Consider the following 26,268-nt stretch of genomic DNA (forward strand, 5'->3'; position numbering starts at 1 on the left):
ACTTGGTTAAACGGATAGTATTAATCAACTTTGTCACCGAAAGTTCGGTACTGTTCGGTTAATTCTATCCTACTTGAATCCTCAAGTTCCGCGGTGTCAAAATGTGTGATTTATTCATGAAGGCGGCATTTGCTTTTTTCCGTTATCATCATATTGTATAGAATTTATAGGGCTTGTAACTTTCCATTATATAAATAAAATTTCTTGCTTTTCAAAAAAAAAAAAAAAAAAAAAAAAAAAAAAAGGTATCACAAGTGCAGATGTTGATACTACGTTCTTTAAACTCCTCGAACATCAAATCTTTTCCTACTAATAACATCCTTTGTTTATAGGAAGAAACAAAATTCAAATATTCCAACTAGAAACGACAACATTCAAATCAAAAATTCAAATACAGCATCAGCAAACGCATACTCATCTAGGCCACAAGAGTGCTAGCTGTAGTTGACTCGCTGCAAAAACAAATGTCTGAATAAGCAACACAAACAAAGTGAACAAAATAAAGCTATGATACCATATAATCAAATTATTTTGCCAATCTGTGAAAGTTATAGACTCAGTCAAAGTCAACGGCCAAAACTAAGCCAAAACTTGGGACTACTCGAAAAATTGGTCAAAACTCGGTAAAATTTTGGTAAAAATCAAAGTCAAACTTGGTCAACATCCGAGTACTGAATGAGTTCTCTATATTCACATCAGAAGTTGCTGTAAGCCCCCAGGTATTAGAATAAAAAGTGTAATTAATTTAAATTTATATATCAACCAAGAGTAACAATTTTGCACATGGGATTACAAAAATATATATATATAGATGAGAACGTATATGGAAAACAGAACAAACACAAACGATTATACAAAAAGCATTTGCAAAAATACCAACAAAATTTAGGAAAAATAATAATAGAAAAATAGAAAACATACTATTTCCAGACTGGTGGAAGCTTCTTGGTCTTCTTGTAGTAACGAGCAAGTCGATGAATCCTGCTCTCAACAAGAATCAACCTGAATTTAGAATCTTTATCCTTCCTGTTCCTCTCCAAATGCTTTCTGATAGCAACCGCCTTCTTGATCAAATGGTATAAATCCTCTGGGATTTCAGGAGCTAGCCCTGTTAATTAATTTAAGAAACAAAACACCAATCAGTATTAGTAACAATACCAATTAAATTAAATTAAAATAAGTAATTGTTTATAAGGACGCCAAGAACGAAAATGTATACCGTGTGCCTTAAGGATTCTTAAGATTTTGCTACCGGTAACACTGTTCACCTGCGCAATACCGTGAGAATCACGAAGAATAACACCGATCTGAGATGGTGTCATACCCTTCTTTGCAAACTTGCAGATGTTTTCTTGAACCTGAAAAAAAAAAAAAAATCATCCTCAAAAGTACAATTAAATTCCAATAAAATTTCCTAAAAACATAAAAAAGAACACTTAGAAGAACTACATAATACTGTAATTTGCCTAAAACAACATTATGTCAACTGTTGATGAATTAATCTCATGAAATGACATCGAAAAAAGAAGACAAAATTTCATTCCTCGTCCCTGAACTTTACATCAAAATTGGCTCCTTGTCTTTTTTCTTTTTTTTGTGCATCCCTCGTCCCTAATGTATCACAATTCTACATCCCTCGTCCTTTTTTTTGAATCCTCGTCCTTTTTCTTTCTGTCAATTTTACATCCCTCGTCCCTAAAAAGGACGGGGATGTAGAATTGTGATACATTAGGGACGAGGGATGCAAAAAAAAAGAAAAAAGACGAGGAGTCAAATTTGAGTAAAGTTCAGGGACGAGGAATGAAATTTTGTCAAAAAAAATGAAACTTTACAATTAATTTATAAAACATGTGTACAATTTTCAACTTTATGTTCAATGATAACAGAACACAAAAAACCAGTACTAACTATATCCGAATAATAAGAGGTTAAACAGGTAAAATCAAACATAATCAAGCAAAATATATCATAAAAAAAAAACAAGCTAAAAATTAAAAAATACATAAAACAAAAGGCTAAAAAAAAAAATCATACATCCTGAGCAGAGATCTTCAACCAGCTAGGTGGAGTCCTCTTGTATGGCTTAGCAGATGCTGATATACCCTTTCTGTAAATTAAAAAAAAAAAAATATGTTTATCATATAATAAATTAATAAACATACAAACTCACTATAATAAGCACACTAATTATTCAAACATATATATCTAACCTACAAACACGACTTGATACTTTACAAATTCAGTACAAATCAGTAATTAAATAGCAGAAAACTAATCCAAAACGTTGTAGCATATCATATCATATCAGATAAAAAGTACAATTTGAATGAAATAGAAGAAGAAATGTACCCTTTGCTGTGCATACGACCCATGATTACTGAGTTGTTGTTTGCCGCTGGTTGCTGCCTGATCGGTTGGATGTAAAACTGATTGAAAACCTAACCCTAGTGGAGGCACAAGTTATGGACCGATATCTGTATATATAATAGGTTTAGGGCTAATTTGGTAAAGGCCTATTAGGGATGAGTTGGGCTTTTATAAACTTTAAGTTTACTGGGCTTAAATAATAATTTTATTTAGTTAATTAATAGTCAAAGTTAGAAAGTTAGAGAAATTGGTCAAAATGCCCATGAATGGCATAGTGTTTAACGATATGCCTCTGATATTTTGAATTTGTAAAAATGCTATTTGGCCGCGTATCACGCATCACACACGATGTGTGTTGCTTTGTGCGTGGTCCCCGAGTATCTAAGCGAGATAAGCAAGTATTAACGCAACACGCACAAACCAACCAGCAACATGCATGGTGCATGTTGCTCGTTTAATAAGACGCCCAAATCATTTTTAAAACTTAAACGCACCAAAAAACATATAAACACTCACCAAACGACGATTTTCAAAAATTCGTTCGATTCTTCAATTTTGTTTCTTGTTAACTCCCCGGTTTTAGTTAAACTTCAACCTACATCCGTGATTATACCCATTTACCCTCTTTAACACGCTCGTACGCACAAAAAATCACTTTCGCGTTTTTCTGAGCGAAAAATCTCTAAACTCCGAGGTATAAAAGTTGTTGATCATGATGTTGGATAATTGAACATCTTCTACAATGACTAACAATCAGGTAAAATCACTTTTCTTTTCTTTGAAACATTATTTGTTATAGACATTTCGTCGAACACTTGGTGTACGTATATGTAGTTGGGATTTTTGGCCAAATTGTGTGTGTATGTAATATATATGTATTGTTTAGTTGTTGTTCACGTTGTTTAGACTTAGAGACGTTGTTAGATTTAACAATAATTAAGAAAAAAATTGATACCATGCATCACGCATGCTAGAGTGTACGCACCATGCACCATGCACCCTGCATCACACATGGTGAGTGTTCGTTTGTGTATGGTGCGTGTTACTTACTATTTGTAGATGTTTGATTGATGTTTTTTTATGTTTGTTTTCAGCGTATTGAATATTTATCGACTAAACTTACCCTGAAGAATAGTTTATTTACACTCTGAGGCATAGCATTTTAGTTAACTGAATCACAGTGGGGCTATATTTACACGGAAGATATTCGGCCCATGGTTAGATGTTCGGCGTCCACACAATGACCCGATCTATGTAAACACGATACTTCAGAAAAAAGCGTAGTCGGCCCACTAGGGCCAACGTCCCTCTAGCCGAACGGAATGACCTCTGATATGTGTTGTCTCGTAAGCATGTCGTGAGATTCGGGAGACGAGAGTTTTGTTTTTTTTTTTTTTTTGGACTTTAGTTTGAGATCACCTAGGGGGACTTAACCACCCACGCGTTCATCTCCCGTAGTTGCATAACCCGCCCCAACTACTGTCCTGGAGGAAACCCGGACCAATCCGAGGGCATGACCAGTAAAACTCCCTCCCCGCTGCCCCCACACTAAGCGAAAGGCGACCTGGGTGGATACTTCATGTCAGAGATAACATTGAGTGCAATGTTGCAGCCCAACGGAGTCGAACTTCTGACCTCTCGCGAAGAGAGGCATGCCACTACCAGCTGAGCTACAACTCAATGTTTAGTGACTGGTTTTAGGTTCGGTCTCATTACCGACATGACCCATTACATTCCCAAAGAGGCTAGAAAGACAACACCTCCTATTAGAGATCGGTGTTGTTTCCCTTATCATCATGCCGTTAGGAAATTGACTATCGGAGATCTCCATGCCCGTTTTGAGAATATGACACAATCACGCAAGCGATCACTGATGAAAATCGAATCGCGTCAGACTCGCAATTATCGTGATTGTATAGCTCGCATTTATGAGTAAGCAGCTATATTACAAGCTTGATGAGGCTTATCTACATCTGATCGAGGATTTAGATGGTTTGGCACAATTTCTCATATATGAGATTTTACTTGCAAACCCTTTTCGGTGGCCTGATGAGAATGAAAGTCAGAGCCATCGGGTGCTCGTTTCGGGGCTTGCGTACACATTTCGGTTTTGTTTAGGCGTTTAAGATATAAATTACTTTATACCTTATATGTTTTATATATGGTTTTAAGTGATATATTCAACTAATTACTAACTTTGATGTCTTTTAAGCGTCTCTTTCGTTCTGAAAAGGCTTTTTATACGTGCAAACCATAGGGCGCACCATTATCGAACAACTAAATTTGTTTGATGTCTTGATAGAACCCGAAGGGTTAGTGTTCGTCAATCAAATAAGAGAAAATATTTTCATCTGCTAAATTCAAGTACTCTGATAGAACACTCAAGTATGTCGGAAGATTTTTAATCTTCAGAAAAGACAAGATCAAGAACATGGAAGAAAAGATTTTCATAAAATCTATAGAGTCGGCTTAATTTTTGAATTCTTTGAATTCATGCACAACAGTTTGAAATCCTACATGGTTTCAGGAAATGGAGACCTTTCAAGGAAACAAATAAATATCGTAAGTTTCGTGGAGACACTAGAGGTCCTTAGTTACCACAATACGTTCCATCAATCTTTAGATCAAAAGATGAAGTTACATTTGAAGATCCATGGGGACAAAATGGAGAAAAATGGGTGAATAAAAGCATGGGAGCCATCAAAATTCACAACCGGCACAAAGGGGGATTGTTAGAATCCTAGAAATGTGTATTTATATTATGTTGGTTGTGTAAGACCCAAAATGTAGGGGTCGTACCAAACTGTCGCAAGTCGCAAGTACCGTGTTCTTAGTCATGAGCCTAAACTCCAAGTCGCGACTTAAATTTCCTTGGCCATGACTGAGAATTCACGAGACGCGATAGTAACTTGCGAAGACATTTTAGCAATTACAAATTTTTGAGGGTGATCCTTATAGAAAGTTACGAAAACGAACGTTTCGATCAATAGCCCTAAAAATATTCGTTCCCCAAATAACATAAACAGACATCCGTTTATAATAGAAATAGTAAATTTGATCATGACAATCATAACAATAATTAGTTTGTCCATTGACAAACCCTGTTTGCAAACTGCGATTATAAGAATATATACTGGTATCAGAAAGAATGAATGTTAATTAAGACCTAAAAGATAACACTTAAAGTAACAAAAATTCATCTCCTTTTTCAGCTGCAGTTTCAAAGTGAGTATTCATCCATTTTCACATAACCCTCTGCCTTAACCAAAACTGATGGATAAAATCAAGAAAACAAAAAGAAAAAATAAAATTATTCCCACGTTATAAAACCTGCAAAACGTTGATAAAATATATCCATCTATATATCTATTGTTCTAGTCTGTTTCCAGCTTCTAATCCTAATTACGCTATCGTCCTAAATCTTTATCAATCCATAACCTCGGTAACGATTTCACCCGAGTTGTCTCCTGCAAGTTCATCCATCCCAAATGACCTTCATTCCCATGCATGTAAGTGTGACCCGGCGGCACAACATTGGTGGTCATAGACGAAAAGGGTCCGGGCCCACGTCCCATCCTAACATAGTTCCCAGGCTGAACAAACTGTTCCATTACACTACTAGTTGAACCAAACTGAGCCCCTGAACCATATAAGCGCTCATTAGCCACCTGACCAATATTCACAATGTCCTGGTGCGGTGCTACACCGCCTGACCACCCATCACACACCATCTCATTATTACAAACCCAATTTCGATTCAAGAAATTATTATGAGATGACGATGCTGACATCATCGGCATATTAACACCGTTTACAACCCAATCCGGAACAGGATTAAGTGGTGGTAACAAGTGTTCTTGCCTAAACATGTTTTCATCAAAGCTACGACTACTCGGAACCAATGGTAACGATGAGCATAAATTTCTCGGAAACTGAACGGGTCCCATCAAAGCATCGTTTCCGTGCGGGAGGAAAGCAAGCCTAGAGATCTTTTGCTCGTGAAGATAAGACGCACTCACCGGATCTTTCAAAACTTGATTCATTAGCAATTCGTTACGATCTTGATTGGCGAATGGATTATAGAAAGAATCTCCACCGTCGGATCGTCTATGCAAAAAACTTGATTGGGCTTGGCTAATTGACACGTCACCGATAGAAGCGTACTCATGACGTACGGATGTAGGTTGATTATAGTACACACTTGGTGGTAGACTAACTGCAGGCCATAGTTGACTTGATTCGGTCAACACTTCATTATTAGCATCATCCATGGCCATCGAGCAGAAGTTTCGGCTATCGTTAAGTATCACATGCTGATTCTGAACAGTATCTTGATTCGGTTCATTTAATTGTTCAATTTGCATGCTGGTTTCGTGATTTTCTGCAATAAGATCTTCTTCTGACCCGATTACCGAATTATCATTGAGTTCTAAAAAGATAGATCCCGATTTCTCCTCATACTGATTGTTCGAATTTGAATCTGGCTGATTGTTTAATTTCCATTTATCTTCCAGTTCTTTTATTAAAGATTTTATCACTTGAGACTTGGCAGAACGCCAACTTTTCCAATTCTCAAAGCCTATATGGAGATCTTTCTTTGCCAAATGTGACCTGGTGAATGAACAGTGAACGTTAACAAATCAGATACTGTATGTATATGAGTTAGAAGTGGCAATTTTGACCCATATACATATCAACTGTAATTGTGTTTTATCTTAAATGAATCAAATCAGAAAATTTAGCTAAAAGGGTCAAATAGATCAAGCTTTGCCCGAAGTTTATCTATAATAATAATGCACACAACTTTTTACATCATTTTATTCTAATCTTTAGATTAGAAAATACTAGTGGATCAACACAGATCTAAGACGTGTAGTTATAATGACCCATTTTAAACCAATACCAAACCCGCCCATTTGGGAATTTACAACATAATATAACTTTAATATTCTGTAATGCAAGGTACAAACCAGTGGTCATGCAGCTTTTGCCTTTCTTCTTCCTCAAAAACTTCATATGGCTGAACACAGAAGCCATCAAGATTGCCCAATACATGATCAAGAGACTTTGGCTGGATACTGGTGTTAGAGTTTCGCATACTGCTTTTAACTCGTTCATGCTGTTCCTTGCTCACCTGACAAATAAATGAAAGTTTTGTTTCTAAGAGAAAATTAAAGTACTGATAGTCAAAGTTGCAAAAATCGCTACTCGCGAAGTCCTTGGTCGGGACTTTTTAAGGAGTACTCGGCAACTTTGGGAGAACTCGGATGTTGACAAAGTTTGACTTTGACTGATTTTGACTGAGTTTTGACCGATTATTATTATGATATGATGATTTAAAGGGATGAAAACCTTGATATAAGACATATATTTGGCGCCATCGTCACATTCTACATTAATCCGGCGAGACTTATCTCCTTTTTTAGGTCTTGCTACTGATCTCCCACTAGCGGAATCGTAATATTTGTTCCCCGTAACCACTCTAGATACCCTGACAATAAACAACATTGTGCACAATTAAAAAAGGCTAAAGATAAATAGTTAAACAAACTAAACATAACACCTACACATAAAGTCAACAGCCAACAAGTTTTACGTTACCTTGTTAAGGCTTCTCCATTTGTGATAGCCAAATCTGGGGTATCACTACTACTGCATAACTTTTCATCAGCAGCAGCATCCCATGAACAAGAACCAGACGTTGCATCACCTTCTTCTCGACCATATTGTATATAGTTCTCACGTAAAGACGCCCTTTTGTTATAAACCTCTCGGGAACTATTCAAAACGTGGATCACATATCCATTAATACAAACAAACAAACAAACAAAACAGAATAATAGAACATATTACGATATGAGGCTACCGAGCCGTATAACAAGTGGGGTAATTTGGTTGTCAACAAAACTTAAAAGCTAAAAGAACTAATAACCTTAGTATCTTTTGCGTAAAATCATTTTCTGGATCAACACAGCTTGCCCATCGTTCCTTCCACAATTGCAGTCTCCCTATCATTCTACCAAATAACAAAAAAAAGAAAAAATACTAGATAAAAAAAATCGAAGATTGGTAAGGAAAAAATATATGACAAGTGGAAGGATATAAGTTGGCTTACTTAGTATGGTAATTATTCAGCTCTGAATAGAATGATATTTTGTTAGCCTTGTTACGCTCTTCTTGACGAAGAACAGCGTCAGGGTGACACCCACCTGAACAAACTGAAGCACCCCTGCACAAGAATTTAACAGATAAGCTCACCAACTGAAAATTCTTATGGCTTTCAAAATCATGGCCAAAGAAAGACTATTTTTGTATCATTTAGTCCCACTTTTAAAATTTACAGTGTCAATCTGATTCTTTACACGTGTAAAATATAAAGTCATCCCTTGACTACCACTTGATGCAAAATTTCACCATAATACCTGTAACAGTAGGTCCCACAGGCCACAACTAACCATGGTTGTAAAATCCCGATTACTCCTCAATTAATCCTTTTTAAAAGCATGCCGATTAGATTCTCTAATATCGTCTAATAAATTGGTCAACATCGGACTTCGTTAGTCGGTCAAAATTGGTCCAAGTCAAAGTCGGTCAACATTTTAATATTAATATGAATGAATATAAATAAATTACAATGGTGAGTATTTAAACAAATGGATGATCATGTTAATGTTTCTAGACAACAATATTAAAGTTTATTTGCATATTAATGATTTTTTCTATATTTACACATACAATCTTGAAATCTGTTATTTAGTGTATAAAAAGTCCAATCCGAAAATCCCAAGGTACCGGACGATTAATCCCCGATTAGCAATTTTTACAACCTTGCAACCAACCATGATAAACTTAACTGGCTTCCACTAAACTAGTGACTATCAAGTATTGTTCTAAAATACATAAGGAATAAAAATCAAACTCCACTCGCACCGAGCTAGAAAACTGCTGAATAAACAATAAACCAAAAACTTTTATGTTATTTATGAAGTTTGATGTGTAAAACTTACCATTTTGAAAACGAATTTCCGAAGCACAAATTCCTCCCAGCTAACAACTCATAAACAACTTCATGCGGGTCAGAACCATCAGGAAGAAACCGGGTCAAAAACTCCCTTTCTTGAAGAGACAAATGAGTTTCCCAAACCTACAACAATCACCAAAAAGTAAACAACACATCCAGATCAAAATCAAACTCTGCATCCCAAAAGACTAAATTACCCCTTACACCTACCTCATAAGATATCAAACCTGTCAAGCTTTCCAGTTCAAACAATTCAGAAGGAGCTTCGAAAACATCACCCAGTACCGTTCGGTACTTTGAAACCGAAGGAATAAACGGAGTCAATTCTCTGCGTGCAATGCTTATCTGCTCCCTTTTAGATACAACTTGTTCCTTCTTTTGATCCCACTCAAGAAAAATGCTTGATTTTGTATTTAAATCGTGATGAGAAACTTTCTTCTTTTTTGATTTCTGCATCTCTAAAGAACTTTGAATAACACTGTTTACTTTAAATCGCTTATGTGGCTGATCTTCCGCCATTCAAATGTAAAAGCGTAAAAAGTTAGTACACGTTTATGGTAAGTTGTATCGATCTCTGGCCTTCTATACGTTTCTTCCATGAACACACTGCAGAAAACAAATTTCAGAACTTGTCTATAACAGTAGTCATCATCATCATTTCATTCTTATGATAGAATCAAAATGAAAAATACACAAATTGGATATAGAAAACCATAAAGAAAAACAAATCATCGTGAGCTCATAACAGAGATTAAAGAAAAACAGAATATTGAACATGAAGAAACCATAAAGTCTAGTAAAAGCGAATGAAGTGTGTATGCTTTGAAGGTATTTAACAAATAACAACATGCAAACACTGTGTTATAGGCCGTGGAATGTAGATTGTGCCGTTTTCTAGACCAAATTTCTAAAACTATTAAATTAAAAGCAAGGATTACAGCCTTCTGATAGGTCACTTTGTCTATTTTCACATATATACATCTTTTTCTAAATATTTGGCCTATATTATCAACTTATCTAGACCTTTTTAACCAAATAATAATAATACTAATTACCAGACCTTAACTCATCTCGTCGTAAGAGGTGCATGCACAAAAGGATAACGAACAAACATAAAGCATCTATCAATTGGGTGACCTTCAAATAAATAATGTAGCACACAACCACATAACTAGATGTCAATAAGTACCTTATATCCATAGTGAACATAGCATAGATTCAAGTAACTGAATATATATAGATATAGATATATAAGTGCAGCAATAACTAACTGTTACTTTATATAGCAAGGACTCCTTTTTTGTCAAAAACAGCAATATATCAATCCAGCCAATACAACCTTCTAATAACTGAAAACTGAAAGAGCATGAATCAATCAATAATTAGCATTACAGAAAACACTTCAAATCATTTAGCCCTAATTTCATCTTAATTAAAATTAAGTACATATATAAGCAGAAACAAAATAACATTAACAAACACCAATATAACAAAATTATACATGATTACCGAATATATTCATACAAGTGAATATTAATAATTACCTAATAATAATCGAAGGCAATAAACTTCAACCTCATTGCGGAATAGAACGCCGACAAAAACAAACAGATAATTAAAAACTTTAAAACGAAAGGGATAAAATTGATTGAAAAAAACCCTAGAAACAGAGAAGGTGGATTAACGAGGAGCGAATAGGAAGGATAACAGCAAAAGAAGAGTTAATGCAAGGAGCGGTGAAGAATAAAATTGATTAATATTAATATTAATATTATTAGATTGAATGTATGTATGTATTGAATGATTTCAGGGTGTGTTTGTATATAATAAAAAAGAAATTTAAAGATTAAAGAAGAGAGAAAAAAAGGGGATAAGAGTTGAAGGGCAGAAGCGAAGAAGAAGACGAATGAAGAAGTATGAAAATTGTGTAATTGTAAGTATTATTATTATTATTATTATTATTATTATTATTATTATTATTATTATTATTATTATTATTATTATTTTTTTTTTTTTTTTTTTTTTTTTTTTTTTTGTATTATGATTTTGTTATCCTGTTGAGGAAGAAAGGGGAGCGACACATGTATGACTATTGCCTACAACAATAACCTTCAAATCATCATCATATCATCATATAAATTATATAAAAAAATAAAAATATATTTAGTATTAGGGTATAAATATAAATATAAATATAAATATAAATATGAATATAAATATAAATATAAATATAAATATATATATAAATATAAATATAAATATAAATGTATCATGGATCAAGTCATCGAGAGCCTTTCAAATTATTTTATTTTTTAACATGATTTTATATTTTGTGAGAGGGAATTAAAATAAACCTATTACAATAAATTTTATTTATATATATATCACATAAAAATATCATGTTATTGGAGAGGATCATAATTTATGTATTATTATTATTATTATTATTATTATTATTATTATTATTATTATTATTATTATTATTATTAATATTTATAGATTTATAATATAAAATATAAAATATAATATAATACAAAAATACTATTTTATTTAGATGGTATGATGTAGGCTACATATATCACATACACTCTCATTTTAAGTTATGACTACTAATCAAGATACATTGTGATTGACTCTTCAAAATACATTGTGATTGACTCTTCTGTGAAAGTATCTATAATCCGGGACGAGAAGAGAAAGACGTTTTTTTACGGTAAAATTTCTCTCGTAATGTCAAAGACGCTCCAAAACAAGTTCCAATGGTTGGGATAGTCATAACATATTTCCAATTAGAGTCGATTAGTGTTCTCACGTTAGTGTTCTCACGTTGATAAAACTGTTTTAACGAGGTTTTCGAATATCCTATTTATTTTGTCTTTCTCTCACTTCATTTCATTTCTTTTCATTTTCAACAAATCCAGAGAACAAATTGTACAAAGTATCAATCATAAATAACATAAAGTATTTAGAACGTAATAATAATAATAATAATAATAATAATAATAATAATAATAATAATAATAATAATAATAATGATAATAAAGTAGTATATATAATGAAATTTTGAATAAAATATTATTCAAATAAAATAAATAAAAATAAAGCGTTGTTTGTTTTTATAAATGTTTTTGTATGATACATGTAATATTGAAGATTATTTTTTTATGTATGTTAAATATAATTCAATTATGATTCATTGGAATTTTTTATTTTTCATCAACATATTAATTGTTAAAGTAATGAGAAAAGTTTTAAATATGAATAAAATGTCGGAGCTCAGTGACTGGCGAAGAAAGGTTTAAAAATGATCACGAATTAATTCTTAGGTCGCGTACATAATCAACAAAAATAAATAAAATAAGAGTAACATAATTTAATGTTCCGCCGCGAACAAAACAATGTGTATTTGTCGTTAAAAAAACATAAATTAATTCACCATTTATATTTAATAAATCTCTATAATGATGATTTCATAAATAATGATTATTCAAGCTTAAAAAAATTCAATAAAAAAAAGAAAAAATTTAAACCCCCATGATAATGTCATTAAAATAATTAATTGTATTTAATAAAAATATTAACATGTTAATTGAATAATATATGAAGCATTAGGTACAACCATATGGTAAAACACATCAATGACCATATGTATAATATTTAAAGCATTATGTACAACTTTATGGTAAAACACCCTCATGACCGTATTTACACTATTTGAAACATTATGTACAACCTTATGATAAAACACCCTCATGACCATATGTACAAACTTTACAAATTGTACAAACTTTTACAAAACACCCCATTAAAACATGTACAAATTTTGAAGCATATTATACAACCTTCATATAATAATTATATAATAATTGTATTTTACTTTGTTTAATAATTTCAAGAGGCATTTGTTATTACTAATCAATATTCTACTAAGAGTGCTCCCAATGGTTTGTGCTTGGAGGCTACCCAACTCGTCGCCCAGGTGGATGCCGTTGGCAACGAGCTGCCCAGGCCACCGCCCAACTCATCGCCCTTGTTCTAACCCTTTTCAAGCAGCTCGCAGAAAGAACAAATTATCTAATTTTTGACCGGTAGGGGAAAAAATTAAAAAATTGCAACGGCTATATCAACGGTTGTTTCCTTTTTTTATTTTTTATTTATTTTTCTAAACTCTATATATACACATACAAAATACACATTCCTTTCACAAAATATTCATATCTCATATTACACAAAACACAATTCATTTTACAATTCAAAATGATTCCAAAAAAACTTCAAAATAAAATTAAAAAAGAAGAGAACAAATTCAAGATCGAAGCGGTGTTGAACGAGATATGATGCAACAATAATCGAATATACGCAACAAACTTCTGGTTTTTCTCAATTTGCAAATATCAATCCGTTTGCGAATATGTTTTCAAATGTTCACACATAACAAACACAACATCTTCCAATCTACCCGAACCAACAGCCAACTAAACAACTTCCAATCTACCTGAACTAACAACAAACACAATAACTTCCATACTACCCGAACTGACAACAAACACCTTATTATCCAACACTACCCGACGATTCTGATGAAGAACATGTTCTCGAAACTCCACGTGCCAAACCCGAACTTGAGGTCGAACCCGAACCCGTAGCCGATCCGAAAAGAAAGAAAGTGAAGTGTCCAAAAGTTTCTTGGCGCAACTTGAAAACTAGAATTTTAGCCGAGCGTTATGTGTTCATTTTCAAACATCTGGATGCGGAAAACGACCAAACTTATAATTCATTTTGGGGTGATGTCCGAAGACAATATAATTCGTTAGTTCCAGAGCAAAGACGTGCAGATCAAATTAGTGGGAAATGGGCTTGCACGAGATGTTTAAGCAATTTATTGCAATTTATTCAAAGCAAGTGGGACATTGTCAAAGTGGTTGTGCGGGGTAAGATCTTATGAACGCTGTCCAAAAACAATTCAAGCAACAAACCAAATGGGTGTTTAATTTTGAAGATGTGTGGCGAGTTCTAAAAGATTGCCCAAATTTTTACAAGGTAAAGGTATCACGGCTACAAAACAAAAGAAAACAAGCCTACAATATACCAATTAATTTGACCGATGAAAGTTCCATCACAAACTCAAGCATGAACCCGGATCCAAGCCAATTTAAAAATTTGTTCACGGATCAAGACCCAATCTGACGCCCTCCAAGTCGAGCTAAAAGTCAAAGGGATTCATACTCATCCGATGCCCCGAGCCGTATGTCATTCGATAAAGTACGACTAAAGATAGCTCAATCCGCCAAACCTTCACAACTAGCGGAGAATCGAGCCTTGAAAATGCTATATGAAGATAGCGATATAAGAACAATGTTTAAAGGTTTGAAGCTTCTTTCCAAACAGCTGTCACGTGATTTGCCTCCCGACGAATACGACATGATGATGAAGGCACGGGCGAGAATTAAGAAAAGAAATGCGAAAGAATTGGAAGCTTCAGACGAGGAGGAGTAGTTTGATTGTTTAGTTTATAGTATTTTATTTTTATTATCGTCGTAATTTTTTTAAATTCTAATTATTGTGATGTTTTTAATTTTTAATGCAAATTTAGTTTTATTTGAATAAGTATTTATAATTTATAATTCAAATAATTATAATTATTTAATTATATAACTAAAAAAATAATATAAAAAATCATTGAAAATATTGAGGAAGTATGTCATTGTTAGTAGTTGATATGTGCGAGGTGTAGTACAAAATAGATTATATTTTACTACGAAATACTATTAAATACGCTACAATTTTACACAAGTTATTTATTTATTGAATGGATATATCTAAACCTTGCTACAACACTTATAGGCAGTATACCTAATCGTAGAGTAGTGTAGTTTTTAGTAAGTCCGGTTCGTTCCACAGGGATCTAGCTGAGTTTAACGCTATATTTATTTTAAACTATATATATATATATATATATATATATATATATATATATATATATATATATATATATATATATATATATATATAAGTAGTATTATTATTATAAAAGGAGGGTTTTACCATTTAATGACCGGTTTGTCGATTTTAAGTCCTAATGCAAAATAATAACTTAATTTAAAGCGTAAAGTAAATGACGATAAATAATAATGCGATAAAATAAAAGTACGATAATTAAAAGTGCAATAAAATAAAAGTAAGATAAATAAAATGACAATAAATAAAAGTGCGATGAGATATAAAATAAGGGAATTATGCTTATTTAAACTTCCGTAATCATGATGTTTGACGTGTTGATTTTAATTTATTACCATGGGTTAATTGTCCTTTGTTCTGGATTATTCAATATGTCCATCTGGTTTTTGTCCATAATAGTCCATCGGTCATTAATATAAAATGCGAGTGTCCTCATCAAATTACCCTTATACCCGAAGTCAAATATTCTAACTAATTGGGGACTTAAACTGTAACAATGTTTTAATACTTTTTTAACAATTACACCAATTTTCCTTGTATGTAATTCACTCCTGTTTTAATGAGTCCATTGACTATTAATCCATCCCCGTGTCCGGTCAAATGAACGATTATTAGTACTTATAAATATCCCGCCCATCGTATCCGATCGAGTGTATGTGGTTATTTATAAATACGTCAAATTGTAAATCTCTATATTAAATTAACGAACTATCATTCAGTTAAAAAAATATAAAGCTCATTAATAGCCCATAGTCCAATTTCCACAAGTGTCGGTCTTTTGTCCAAACCCCAATTATGGTCCAAAGCCCAATAACCCCGTCTTTAATATTTAGTCCAACATCACAATTACTTCGACTTAATTAAACATAATAATAACTTAGCTACAAGACATTAATTTAAAAAGGTTGAACATAACTTACAATGAGTATTAATCGCGTAGTGTTACACGGACAGAGTTTCGACTTACAAGCTTAAAACATTCGCTACTATAACCTTATTATTATTAACTTAATATTAAAATTATAATTAAAATATAAATATAAATATATATTAAGAGAGTGAGAGAGATCAGTGAATAAGGTGTGTTCCTCTCGTCCAAATTCGATTGCTATTTATAGATGTGGCAAGACTTTAGGGCTCATGCGATCGCATGGGCTTCCTTTGCATCTGCCATGCAATCGCATGGACAGGCTATCCAGACTCAATCATTGATTTAAAACGTGGGCTGCTCGATTTATTTAATATATAATATAATATATATAATTTTATATAATTATATATATATTATATTATATTCTTGTGTATAGTTGACTTGTAATTTTAGGTCCGTTGAGTCGCGCTTTGATAGTTGGTTCATGTCTCGGTTCCGGATTTTCGAACGTCCTTTCGTACGATTTAATATCTTGTACTTTGCGTCTTGCGACTTGTACTTTTGTAATCTTTAGATGTTTCTCATCAATAAATTGAACCACTTGGATTGTACTTTGTACTTTTTAGCTTTTTGGTCGTTTGCGTCTTCAAATCGTCGAATCTGTCTTTTGTCTTCACCTTTTATTATTTAAACGAATATTACTTGAAAATAGAACAATTGCAACTAAAAGCTTGTCTTTCTTGAAGGATAATGTTATGAAATATGTGTTCGTTTTTAGCATTATCAAATATTCCCACACTTGAGCATTGCTTGTCCTCAAGCAATATAGAACTTGAATATAACTTTACTAGAATCACTTCTTTATTCTTCACACTTTATACATTAGTGATTTTAATACGGCCAGTGGCGGAGCCAGGATTATAAGTGGATGGTGTCATAAAATTGCAATGAAATGTATTATGTCGCAAAATTATTGAAAAACTGCGATCGAGTACAAAAATAAAAAAGCTACTTACTTTCAATCATAATTGTCGCCTACGATATTTCATTCATTGGAAATGATTCATAATTGTTTCACCTTTAACACTAGCAAGCGCTTCTCTTTCTATGGCACCAAGAAGACAACCATTTAAAAAATCATCACTCATTCGATTACGCAAATCTGATTTCACAAGCTTCATTGTTGAAAAACACCTCTCTACTGTCGCGGTTGCAACGGGCAAAACCAAAGCAAGCTTTAATAATCGATAGACATAACGAAATGAAATGTTTTTTTCAGTTTCAACCATCAATCTAGCAAGGTCGCTAATCCTATTCAACAGTGTCTTTCTGAATGTCAGGTGAAGTTAATTTACAATTCTTAGGAGCTTTTATCATAGCTTTACGAGCATCATCATTTTGACTTGCAACTAATTTCAATGTTTCCAGAAAAATTCCTCTATATATAGAGTTTTCACTCTCATCGTGACCACGAAATGGTAATGTGTTATGCATTACATATCTAACAACATCAATTGAACTCTGTAAACGAATTCGGTACTCTTGCTTCTCAATACCAGATTGCTTATTAAGAGCAACAGCTATGGATTGCTTTGGTTTCATCAAATCTTCACATTTTAGACGTGCTCTATTGTGAAAGCTATTTACATCATCCTTATGAACACTGAATCTATTTTTTTTGTTCCAGTTGCAAAATCCATCGGTCACAAATGCATCACTCCCACATTGTTTGTCTACATGATCTCTTCATAAGTAACACCACAAACAAAATGCCTTGTCCACCTTTACACTATACTCTAACCAACAATATTCATCAAACCAAGTTAGGACAAAACGTTTATTAGCGGACCCTACTTTTTTTTGCTGGACACACATGACCACGTGGTTGAAAAGGTCCTCTTTGCAAATAAAGCCTCCTAATTTCATCTCTTTGATTAGGGTCATAGTATAATATATTTTTTCTGTCTGCGGGATCCCAAGGAAGATTAGTTATATCAATTTCTTTTGGCAATGAAGGAATAGAGTTAGATATTGGTATTTTGTTGGAAACATTTGCACTTGAAGGTTCTCCTTCAATGGATGCTTTTCTTTTTACAAATTTATCTAGCGTGCCTTGCATCTCTATATATGACATTAAATAGATTGTACAAATAAGCAACATAATTACATAAACAATTCATGATATGATGAATTGATGATAATATCAAGTAAACCAAGATTATCAAGCACTCAAATTGAATTTAAGCATAAAAGTAATAAACCCTAAAATTTTAGATAGCAAAAAAAAAAAAAAAAAATATGAGTAACAGATATATTATTAATTATTGATACCTGATATGAAATTAAAAACTTAAGTGAAAATTGAGAGTTCTATACCTCTCCTTCGCTGACGAGTGACGACGACGGACGATCCAAGTCTCCAACTTGAGCAAAGTATAAACAAATGTATTGTATGATAATATGAATAAAAGTATAAAACTCTAGGTCTAGGCAATTTATTTTACCCCGGGCGACTATTTGTATTAGTCCCTATTAATTTAATATAATTGGGCTACCTAACAATTGAACTCTCCTTTAAAAATATCAGTGTAAGTGTATTAAAGAGTGGGTCGTGGGGTTTATTTTTATGGGATACAGGGATGCAAGGGAATGTGGGGTTGGTGTCATTTATTAAGATACCACAAATTCTACCTATAAAATTAGATATACTACTAGCTTGTTTTTTTTTTCGTTGGTGTCATTTGAGCACACAGTGTTACATAAACCTCCGCTACTGAATACGGTGGTATGAACAATGATAGTAATATTGTGGTTTACAGTCCCACATGACTATAAAAATTTAGATCCTTTAGTGTGACGACCCGACTTTTTCGACTTGCTTTTGTGCTTTGTGCTTTCACGAAACTGCGTATTTGTGCGTACTGAGCTATATTATACTCTGGGATCTTACTACATATGGATTACTTTCGTTTATATGTTAAAACGTGCCTTTAAGTACGTAAGGTACTTAACTTGATCCCCGAAAGCCTTTATGACCGTTGGTGTCACTTGACGTTTAAAATGAACTGCGTACTGTGTACATGTTTAACTTTGGTTATAATCGGAATATTATGACTACCAAATACTAATTGTTATTTTATAATAACAATTACTTGGGTTTTTGGATGCTTAATTACGCTTAGTAATTTACTTATGCTTACTAGTTAGTCTTGTTGGACTTTCTACCTTGTTGGACTTTAGCCTACCCTACACTAGTTAGTGGACTATTTAATTAGCCCAATTATAATTAACTAGTGACTCATTAATAAGTAAGATAAATGCCCATTTATTAGAGGGAACATGCTAGCATTTTTGTCAAGTATTATCCTTAATGTTGCATGGGATCCCAACATAAGCACCAACTTTAGACAACCATTAACCAAAAAGCAAAAGTTGTCTCCCCTTTTGTCCCCCCATGCCCACGGTTTTGGAAGACCACCACCACCATCACCACACTATAAATACAAGCCTTGATTCATCCATTTTACACTTGCTCTCATTTGCATTTCACACACACTTACTCTCTAATTCTTTCTCTAGTCTTTCTCTCTCTAAAAAGTGTAAGTAATTGATTTTTCTTCTTATTCTTCCCTTCCCTTTCACGTGATCCTCATCATCATCTAAGGATCTAGCTTTTTAGCTTTGATCTTGATTACATCTTGTAGATTCAAACATGGATTTGAATCCTTCAAGAACATGGAAGATTCAAGCTTTCTAGCTTTGAATCGTCACCTACTTTGTAGATCTAAATCTTTTAACTTTAATCTTGTTATTTTGTTATAAAGATTCAAATTTGTGTTTGTAATCTTCATGTAACTTAAAGATCCAAGCTTTATGCTTCAAGATCTTCAAGAACAACCAAGATGCAAGCTTTCTAGCTTGAATCTTCATATCTTTTGTTGAATCTAAGTTTCCTAACTTATGATCTCATTATTTTATTATAAAGATCAAAACTTGTGTTTATGGTCTTCATGTAACTTAAAGATCTAAGCTTTATGCTTCAAGGTCTTCAAGAACACTAAAGGTTCAAGCTTTCTAGCTTTGTGACCTTATAACTTGTGTGAAAAGGATCCAAGCTCTCTAGCTTAGGGTTCCATCACTTTATTTGACTTAGGTTATGTTCATACTTGCTTGATTGAAGTTAAGTTTGTAGCTTTAGTTGTAAATGTAACTTGTAATTGTGTTAAGACTAAGGATATGATGTAACCTTGGTTCATCATCCATCTAAGACTCTTAAATGAGTTGTGTTCTTACTTGGTCTTAACATATTGTGTGTTGATGGTAGAATCTTGGTCAAGGTGATGCTAACCCATCAACGAGTTGTACACTTGAAGCTACAAGCATCAAGGATGAGAACCGTGATGAGCATCAAGCACCAAGAACCCCACCGAAACACTTGTTACTGTTTTTCGGAATCTGATCAGATTCCTGGACTTCTGTAAAATTGATTTTCAGTTATTTCGTTTCGAGTAGATGACTTTTCGTTTAGGCCTCGACTTAATCCGACATACGGTTTAGGATTTATAGCCCTCCGAAAGTCACTACGCCGTTGTAACGTTGTGCTGAAATTTCTTACCTACTCGCACTTAAACCGTCACCACGGTTAAACTAAGACGATTTTGGTTCTGTAAATTGGTCAGCAACTAGAGGACTCCCATACGGAGCCATAGCCACTGATTTCACGTCTTTTCGATTTACGTAGAGGCCGTAGCAGCTGATCAAAGTCAGCCTATTGTTTCGACCTCTATACTTGTTAAACTTACTTAGCTTTTACGACGATGAATGATGATGATGATGACACTTAAACTTATTTTATGCACTATTAGAACTTATGAGGACAACCTACTGACCTAGTAACCTTTGACTTAGGTTGACGACCTTTCGGACCGACTTACTACTTGCACACTTTCGTGACGACTTTTACTGCTTATTCACTGTGAGTTATAGCATCCCTTTTTACTTTAATTATTTTGGGACTGAGAATACATGCGCTTTTTACATTTTACATACTAGGCACGAGTACTTAAACTTTATATATGTGTGAGTTATACAACGGCATAAACTTTCCCATTAGCTCGGTAATGTTTAGTCATTGATTTTTGAACCGGTGAACGCGAATCTTAGATATGGATCCATAGGGTTTGACATCCCCACTCGGGATAGTCGCGCTAGCATTTAATGGATGTTTAATACTTCGTAAACTTACGCACTTGCCAAGTGTACTTTTAGGGGGTAATATTACGTTAAGTTAGTTACCGGGTACCCACGGATAAGCATATACTTTATCATACTGATTTGAAATACTGATTTGAAATGCTAGTTTGAAGCACTGAAATCTCGTGGCCTACATTGCATTACTGATTACAAACAAACTATAGCTCACCAACATTCGTGTTGACTTTTTAAGCATGTATTTCTCAGGTGCTTAGACGTTGTTGCTTCCGCTGTTAGACTTGCTGTCTTGGTGTAATAGACTTGCTGTTATGAACATGCTGTGTTAGATTTCCGCTGCATTACTTAGAGATGCCTCAATCATGGAACTTTTCTTCTGCATTCGTAATTTATGTTATTTTCAAACAATGTCTTTGTAACGACCTTTGGGTCACATACTTATGTTTATGCTTCTATTCATAGGAAGCACGTTATCTTTTGTAAAACGTTTTCTTTTCATGAATGCAAAACTGGCTTTCAAACAGCATATAGTGTTTGACCTTGTAATGATCCTGTTGTTGATGATCCGTACACGATGGTTTTGTACGGGGCGTCACATTTAGGAAATTGGATCTTTATGAAAACATTTGATCTTGTGAAAATTCAATCTAGCTTTTACCCTAGATAAGTTTTCCGGAATAACCCTTCACCGGTGTTTGCAAAATATTTTTTTGGGTTTTGTGGGTTTCAGATTTGAAAATTTTAGCTCAAAACTTATTGGTTTTGTGTCACCCACTTGCTAACCTTGTATTAGGAAAGCAACACGTCCAGTATACTTGCTCCGTATATTACCTTTCGGTAAACTACCGTCCGGTTGTAAAGGAAAGCGTTGAACAAGCAACTGTTAAGGCAATGTCTAATGACATGCAGATGTTCATGGTCCACAACGTGTCGGATGCAATTACTATCCTTTGTAGGAGCAATAGTAAAGATCACCCTATAGTTTTTCGGTCTGGCACAAGGTCCTGTCTTCGACCATGCTATGCAACCACCGTTCTTACGGTTGACACCCGATTTGGTTCAGGTGACCTAATGAATTCCGGTGAATTCTTAGGATTTTACGTTCAATGGTAATGAACGCATTGAAAATGGGTTTTCAGAAAATAAATCAGTTTGTAATTTTGATCAAAATATTTTCTCGTTCAAGCTCGAGTTTAGATATCATCGAATTTCACGAGTTTGTAATTCTCAATCTTTAAAGTCAATCTCAAGGATTGAGTAATATCAGTCTTAAAAGCTGATTTTTGATCTTTAAGGAGATTATCCTTTCTGGAGATCGGATTCATTAGTCTTATAAGCTAATTTACATGGTGCCCCCCATTGTACGAGGCATATCCTCTCATGGTTAGGATAAGTCTGACCACTTGGCGACCCTGTTTGATGCTGAGGTCCGTGGATTTCCAGCTGATTTTCGAGAAAACTTTTCAAGATTTTTCGTAGACTCTACAACTGGTCTGGACGACAACTTCCTGACCTAAATCAAGAAGCGCATGTCTTTTTCTCGGAAGAATTTACTTCCTTTTAAATTCCATTTATATTACAATAAACTGGGTAAAACTGATTAATATCGTCCAAAATAAAAGTATCTTCAATTATTTGTACAAAAATATGTGATATATGTTTTAAATAACTTGGTAAATTTTTTCCACACTTGGCTTTTATTTCTCTTTCTTTGCCTTTTTATTCTCTTATATTCCATTTTAAATGAATTCAAGCGTTCTGGGTTGTTTGTCAATTTATGTCCTTTCCGAGGTAACAATAATTTCGGTGTTAACACCTAGTTTTATCGTTCATAAATATGTATAAACATGATTTTGAGTTCATTTAGTTGAAAAAATTTTAAAAATTTTACTAGAAGTGGGTAGTCAGTATATAAGACTAGGGATGTTCTTTATTATCAGAGAGCACTAGATTCTAATACAACTACTGCGTTACTAGTAAAGTTTAACGGTGGCTATTAAACCAAGTGTATAAGTCAAATTTTTAAAACCGAAAGAATTTAATCCCTTACCACACTTAAGATCTTGCAATACCCTCATTTGCACAAAATCAGTAACAATTTAAATTATTGAGGGTGATTAGCGTAGAAAAATGATTAAATTTTACCAAATTTTTCAAACATATTGTTGTTTATTTGAATGATAAATGGTGCACATCATTTGTTCATTCCTGCAGTTGTTATTTCACATATATTTTGCATCTTGTCGGCAAAATTAGTTGCTTTTGCTGAACTTAATGCCAGTCTTTGAAAGTGCGCTGTTTTACCCTGTTTTGTACAATTGACAATATACATACAATACTAATATAAACATGCATGGTAATTTGAAATGGGACTTAGTATCCCACTTTCAAATTATAAATATGAAATATTAGTAACACAATAATAAAAATGTTAAAAATTACACAAAAATATCAAAATATTATAAGTTTAACAATAATAGATAAAAATAATAAAAGATAAGAAATCACTAATGGAACAGTATCAATTTGGATATGGATTCCAGTTCATATCATCGTTCGGGTTCCATGGTTGGTGATAGGTGTCCTGATAGGCTTGATTGGGGTCGTACAGGTTAAAGGGCGGTCTGATGTCAGGCTGATGTGGTGGATAAAAAGCAGGCCGAGTCGGGATGTAGTTATGTGGTACCTGATATGATAGCTGGCTCATGATTTGGTGTTGATGAACTTACCAGCTATCGTGTTGGCGTCACCTGGATTGCTCATACTCATCCGCGGCTCTCCACTGCTCATACTATGATGCCTAGCCTGGTTATTCATTTCCACCTCATCTATATGCTGATAAATATCAGTATAACTATCTCTAGTGACATCCCTAATGTCATCTGCTTCCTCCATTTCCTCGTTCGAACCCCTCTCTACCTGTGGATGGGTGCCCTGATATGGTATTGGCATATTGTGCCTCCGTTTTAGTACCTTTGCACCTTGATAAACCTGCAAGCCTATTCTCTCGGCTTATTCCTCAATCTCTACCATCGGACCCCCATGCTCTTTATCTACACCTAAGTACTCTCCAATGAGAGTAAAAAAAATACCTCCCCCTATAATACTTCCTGCTTGCGTACCCTCAACCACTTTAGAAAGATAGTGGCCAAAGCAATAAGGAATATTAACAAAGCTCCCCGGGTCTCGAATACACTTAAGATAGAATAAATCGTTTAGGGTCATTTTCTCTTTGTTTCTACCCCATTGTGTAATCGAGTTTGCTAAAAATCTATGTATTATCCGGAGTTCTACCCTATCAATATCTAAATAGGAGTGTCTTCCACCCCGCGTAAATTTCCTAAATCTTGACATACGCCTCCATATGGCGTTAGCGTCAAAATCTCTATCTACTCTTTCACCTTCGGCAATTAAACTATTACAATCAGATGTGTTAATCTCAGCGGGGGTATAGATTAATAAAGCTCTAGCCATGTCCAACAGGGACATTCTATACATTGTACCTCCTAAAAGAAATCTAATAAAACTTTTATCTCCTAACATAGTAACCTGATTATTTAACTCTATAGTGCTAAGCAATTCAACACACCATTCTCGATATATAGTTCTACGCGTGGTAAATAAGCGGATCCAATCGTTAAATGTAGAGTTACCATACCTCTGAACTAGTAAATCCCTAACCGGTTCGGCTAGGTTAACCGCTTTCAAAGGCTCCCAATCGATTACCCGAGGCATTTCAATATTTTTGTTGTAAAGGATGTGCATGTTCTTTTGAAATTTCGGGTACTCTGTCCAACAACGGTCGAATCTTAGGTTGGGATGTAACTGTTGTTCATTTATAAGTAGGTACGTAATCCTAGGATGGGGCTGGAATTGACGATAATGAGTATAAAATAGTGGTTCTGGCTCATGATATGGTAAATGTTGATCATAATGTTGGTGTTGTTCTTGTTGTTGTGGTTCCGGTTGCATCTCTAGCTGTGGTTCTTGTTCAGGTTGTCTAGACGATGATGCACCGTCAGTTTCTGTATTTATCTGCAAAACACATTAAACACAAAATTGTGCATCTAAATATGCATTAGTGTTAGCAAAATAACAAATTAAAACAATGTATACAATAATTCATATTAAACTTATACACATTTTCATATTTTTATCAATTCTACAATTTTTCAAATAAGCATATATGAAAATGTATACAAAGTTCATAAGCATTCTACTCAAATAACATGTCAAAATAACCATTACTAGCAATTAAACAAGTTTCAAATGGCATTCATATCAAAATAATCAAGTTCATGAATTTTAAACTTAAAAAGTCCACTTTGATGCTCAAAAATCATGTTTAGGATTAAAGTTTGGATCATTTAGCAACCTAAACATGTTACGCTACTTAATTTAGCACTAATTCATAACAAAAATCGTCCATAACCTATTTATATCAAAAAGCCCCAATTTGCTCAAGAACGCAAACCCTAGATTTCTAAAATTTTTGAAGTTTAAGGCTTCAAATCATGATAAATAGTATCAATCTAGGTTATACAAGCATAATATACTAACAATTTAACTCTAATTACGCTAGAAATCATCAAAATTAAATTAGGTAAAAAAATTGCTCAAGAACACTATAATTCGAATTTAAAGAGTTTTAGGGGTGGAATCGTTACCTTCTTTGAAAAACTTCTGAACAAACGCATGATTAGAGCGGATTATAACAAGAAATTTGGTGAATTTTGATTAAAAAATGATGAAAATTGAGAGAGTTTTGAGAGTATTTTCGTATGTATGTGTGTGTGTTTTGTGAAAGACAGAAGCAGGTCGCTGGGCTTTTGTTCCTGAT

The 26,268-nt window shown here is 33.7% G+C and overlaps 3 protein-coding genes across 5 annotated transcripts; all 3 read right to left on the reverse strand.

The window, feature by feature from the left end:
- Positions 1-290: 290 nt before the first annotated feature.
- LOC139857071 (small ribosomal subunit protein uS15) lies at positions 291-2,477 on the reverse strand. Its single transcript, XM_071845785.1, has 5 exons — positions 2,350-2,477; positions 2,035-2,107; positions 1,220-1,358; positions 922-1,108; positions 291-452 (listed from the first exon to the last, which is right to left on the reverse strand). Exons 1-5 carry the CDS (start codon positions 2,370-2,372, stop codon positions 419-421), a joined length of 456 nt encoding a protein of 151 aa, XP_071701886.1. The 5' UTR covers positions 2,373-2,477; the 3' UTR covers positions 291-418.
- Positions 2,478-5,547: 3,070 nt separating this feature from the next.
- Positions 5,548-11,259, reverse strand: LOC139857550 (uncharacterized). 3 transcript variants are annotated; one of them, XM_071846363.1, is made up of 11 exons: positions 10,933-11,259; positions 10,660-10,744; positions 9,937-9,994; positions 9,599-9,846; positions 9,375-9,511; positions 8,483-8,596; positions 8,300-8,383; positions 7,969-8,145; positions 7,720-7,858; positions 7,338-7,501; positions 5,548-6,978 (listed from the first exon to the last, which is right to left on the reverse strand). In XM_071846363.1, exons 4-11 carry the CDS (start codon positions 9,842-9,844, stop codon positions 5,775-5,777), a joined length of 2,265 nt encoding a protein of 754 aa, XP_071702464.1. In that variant the 5' UTR covers positions 9,845-9,846; positions 9,937-9,994; positions 10,660-10,744; positions 10,933-11,259; the 3' UTR covers positions 5,548-5,774. The 3 variants fall into 3 exon arrangements, with proteins under 3 accessions (XP_071702464.1, XP_071702463.1, XP_071702462.1); XM_071846362.1 differs by having other exon boundaries at positions 9,599-9,994; positions 10,666-10,744; XM_071846361.1 differs by lacking the exon at positions 10,660-10,744 and having other exon boundaries at positions 9,599-9,994.
- A 6,269-nt stretch (positions 11,260-17,528) lies between these two features.
- Positions 17,529-18,336, reverse strand: LOC139860016 (uncharacterized). The gene is made up of 2 exons (XM_071848789.1): positions 18,072-18,336; positions 17,529-17,950 (listed from the first exon to the last, which is right to left on the reverse strand). Exons 1-2 carry the CDS (start codon positions 18,334-18,336, stop codon positions 17,529-17,531), a joined length of 687 nt encoding a protein of 228 aa, XP_071704890.1.
- Positions 18,337-26,268: the final 7,932 nt, after the last annotated feature.

The sequence above is a fragment of the Rutidosis leptorrhynchoides genome, chromosome 7, assembly GCF_046630445.1.
Source record: "Rutidosis leptorrhynchoides isolate AG116_Rl617_1_P2 chromosome 7, CSIRO_AGI_Rlap_v1, whole genome shotgun sequence".
Taxonomy (NCBI): domain Eukaryota; kingdom Viridiplantae; phylum Streptophyta; class Magnoliopsida; order Asterales; family Asteraceae; genus Rutidosis; species Rutidosis leptorrhynchoides.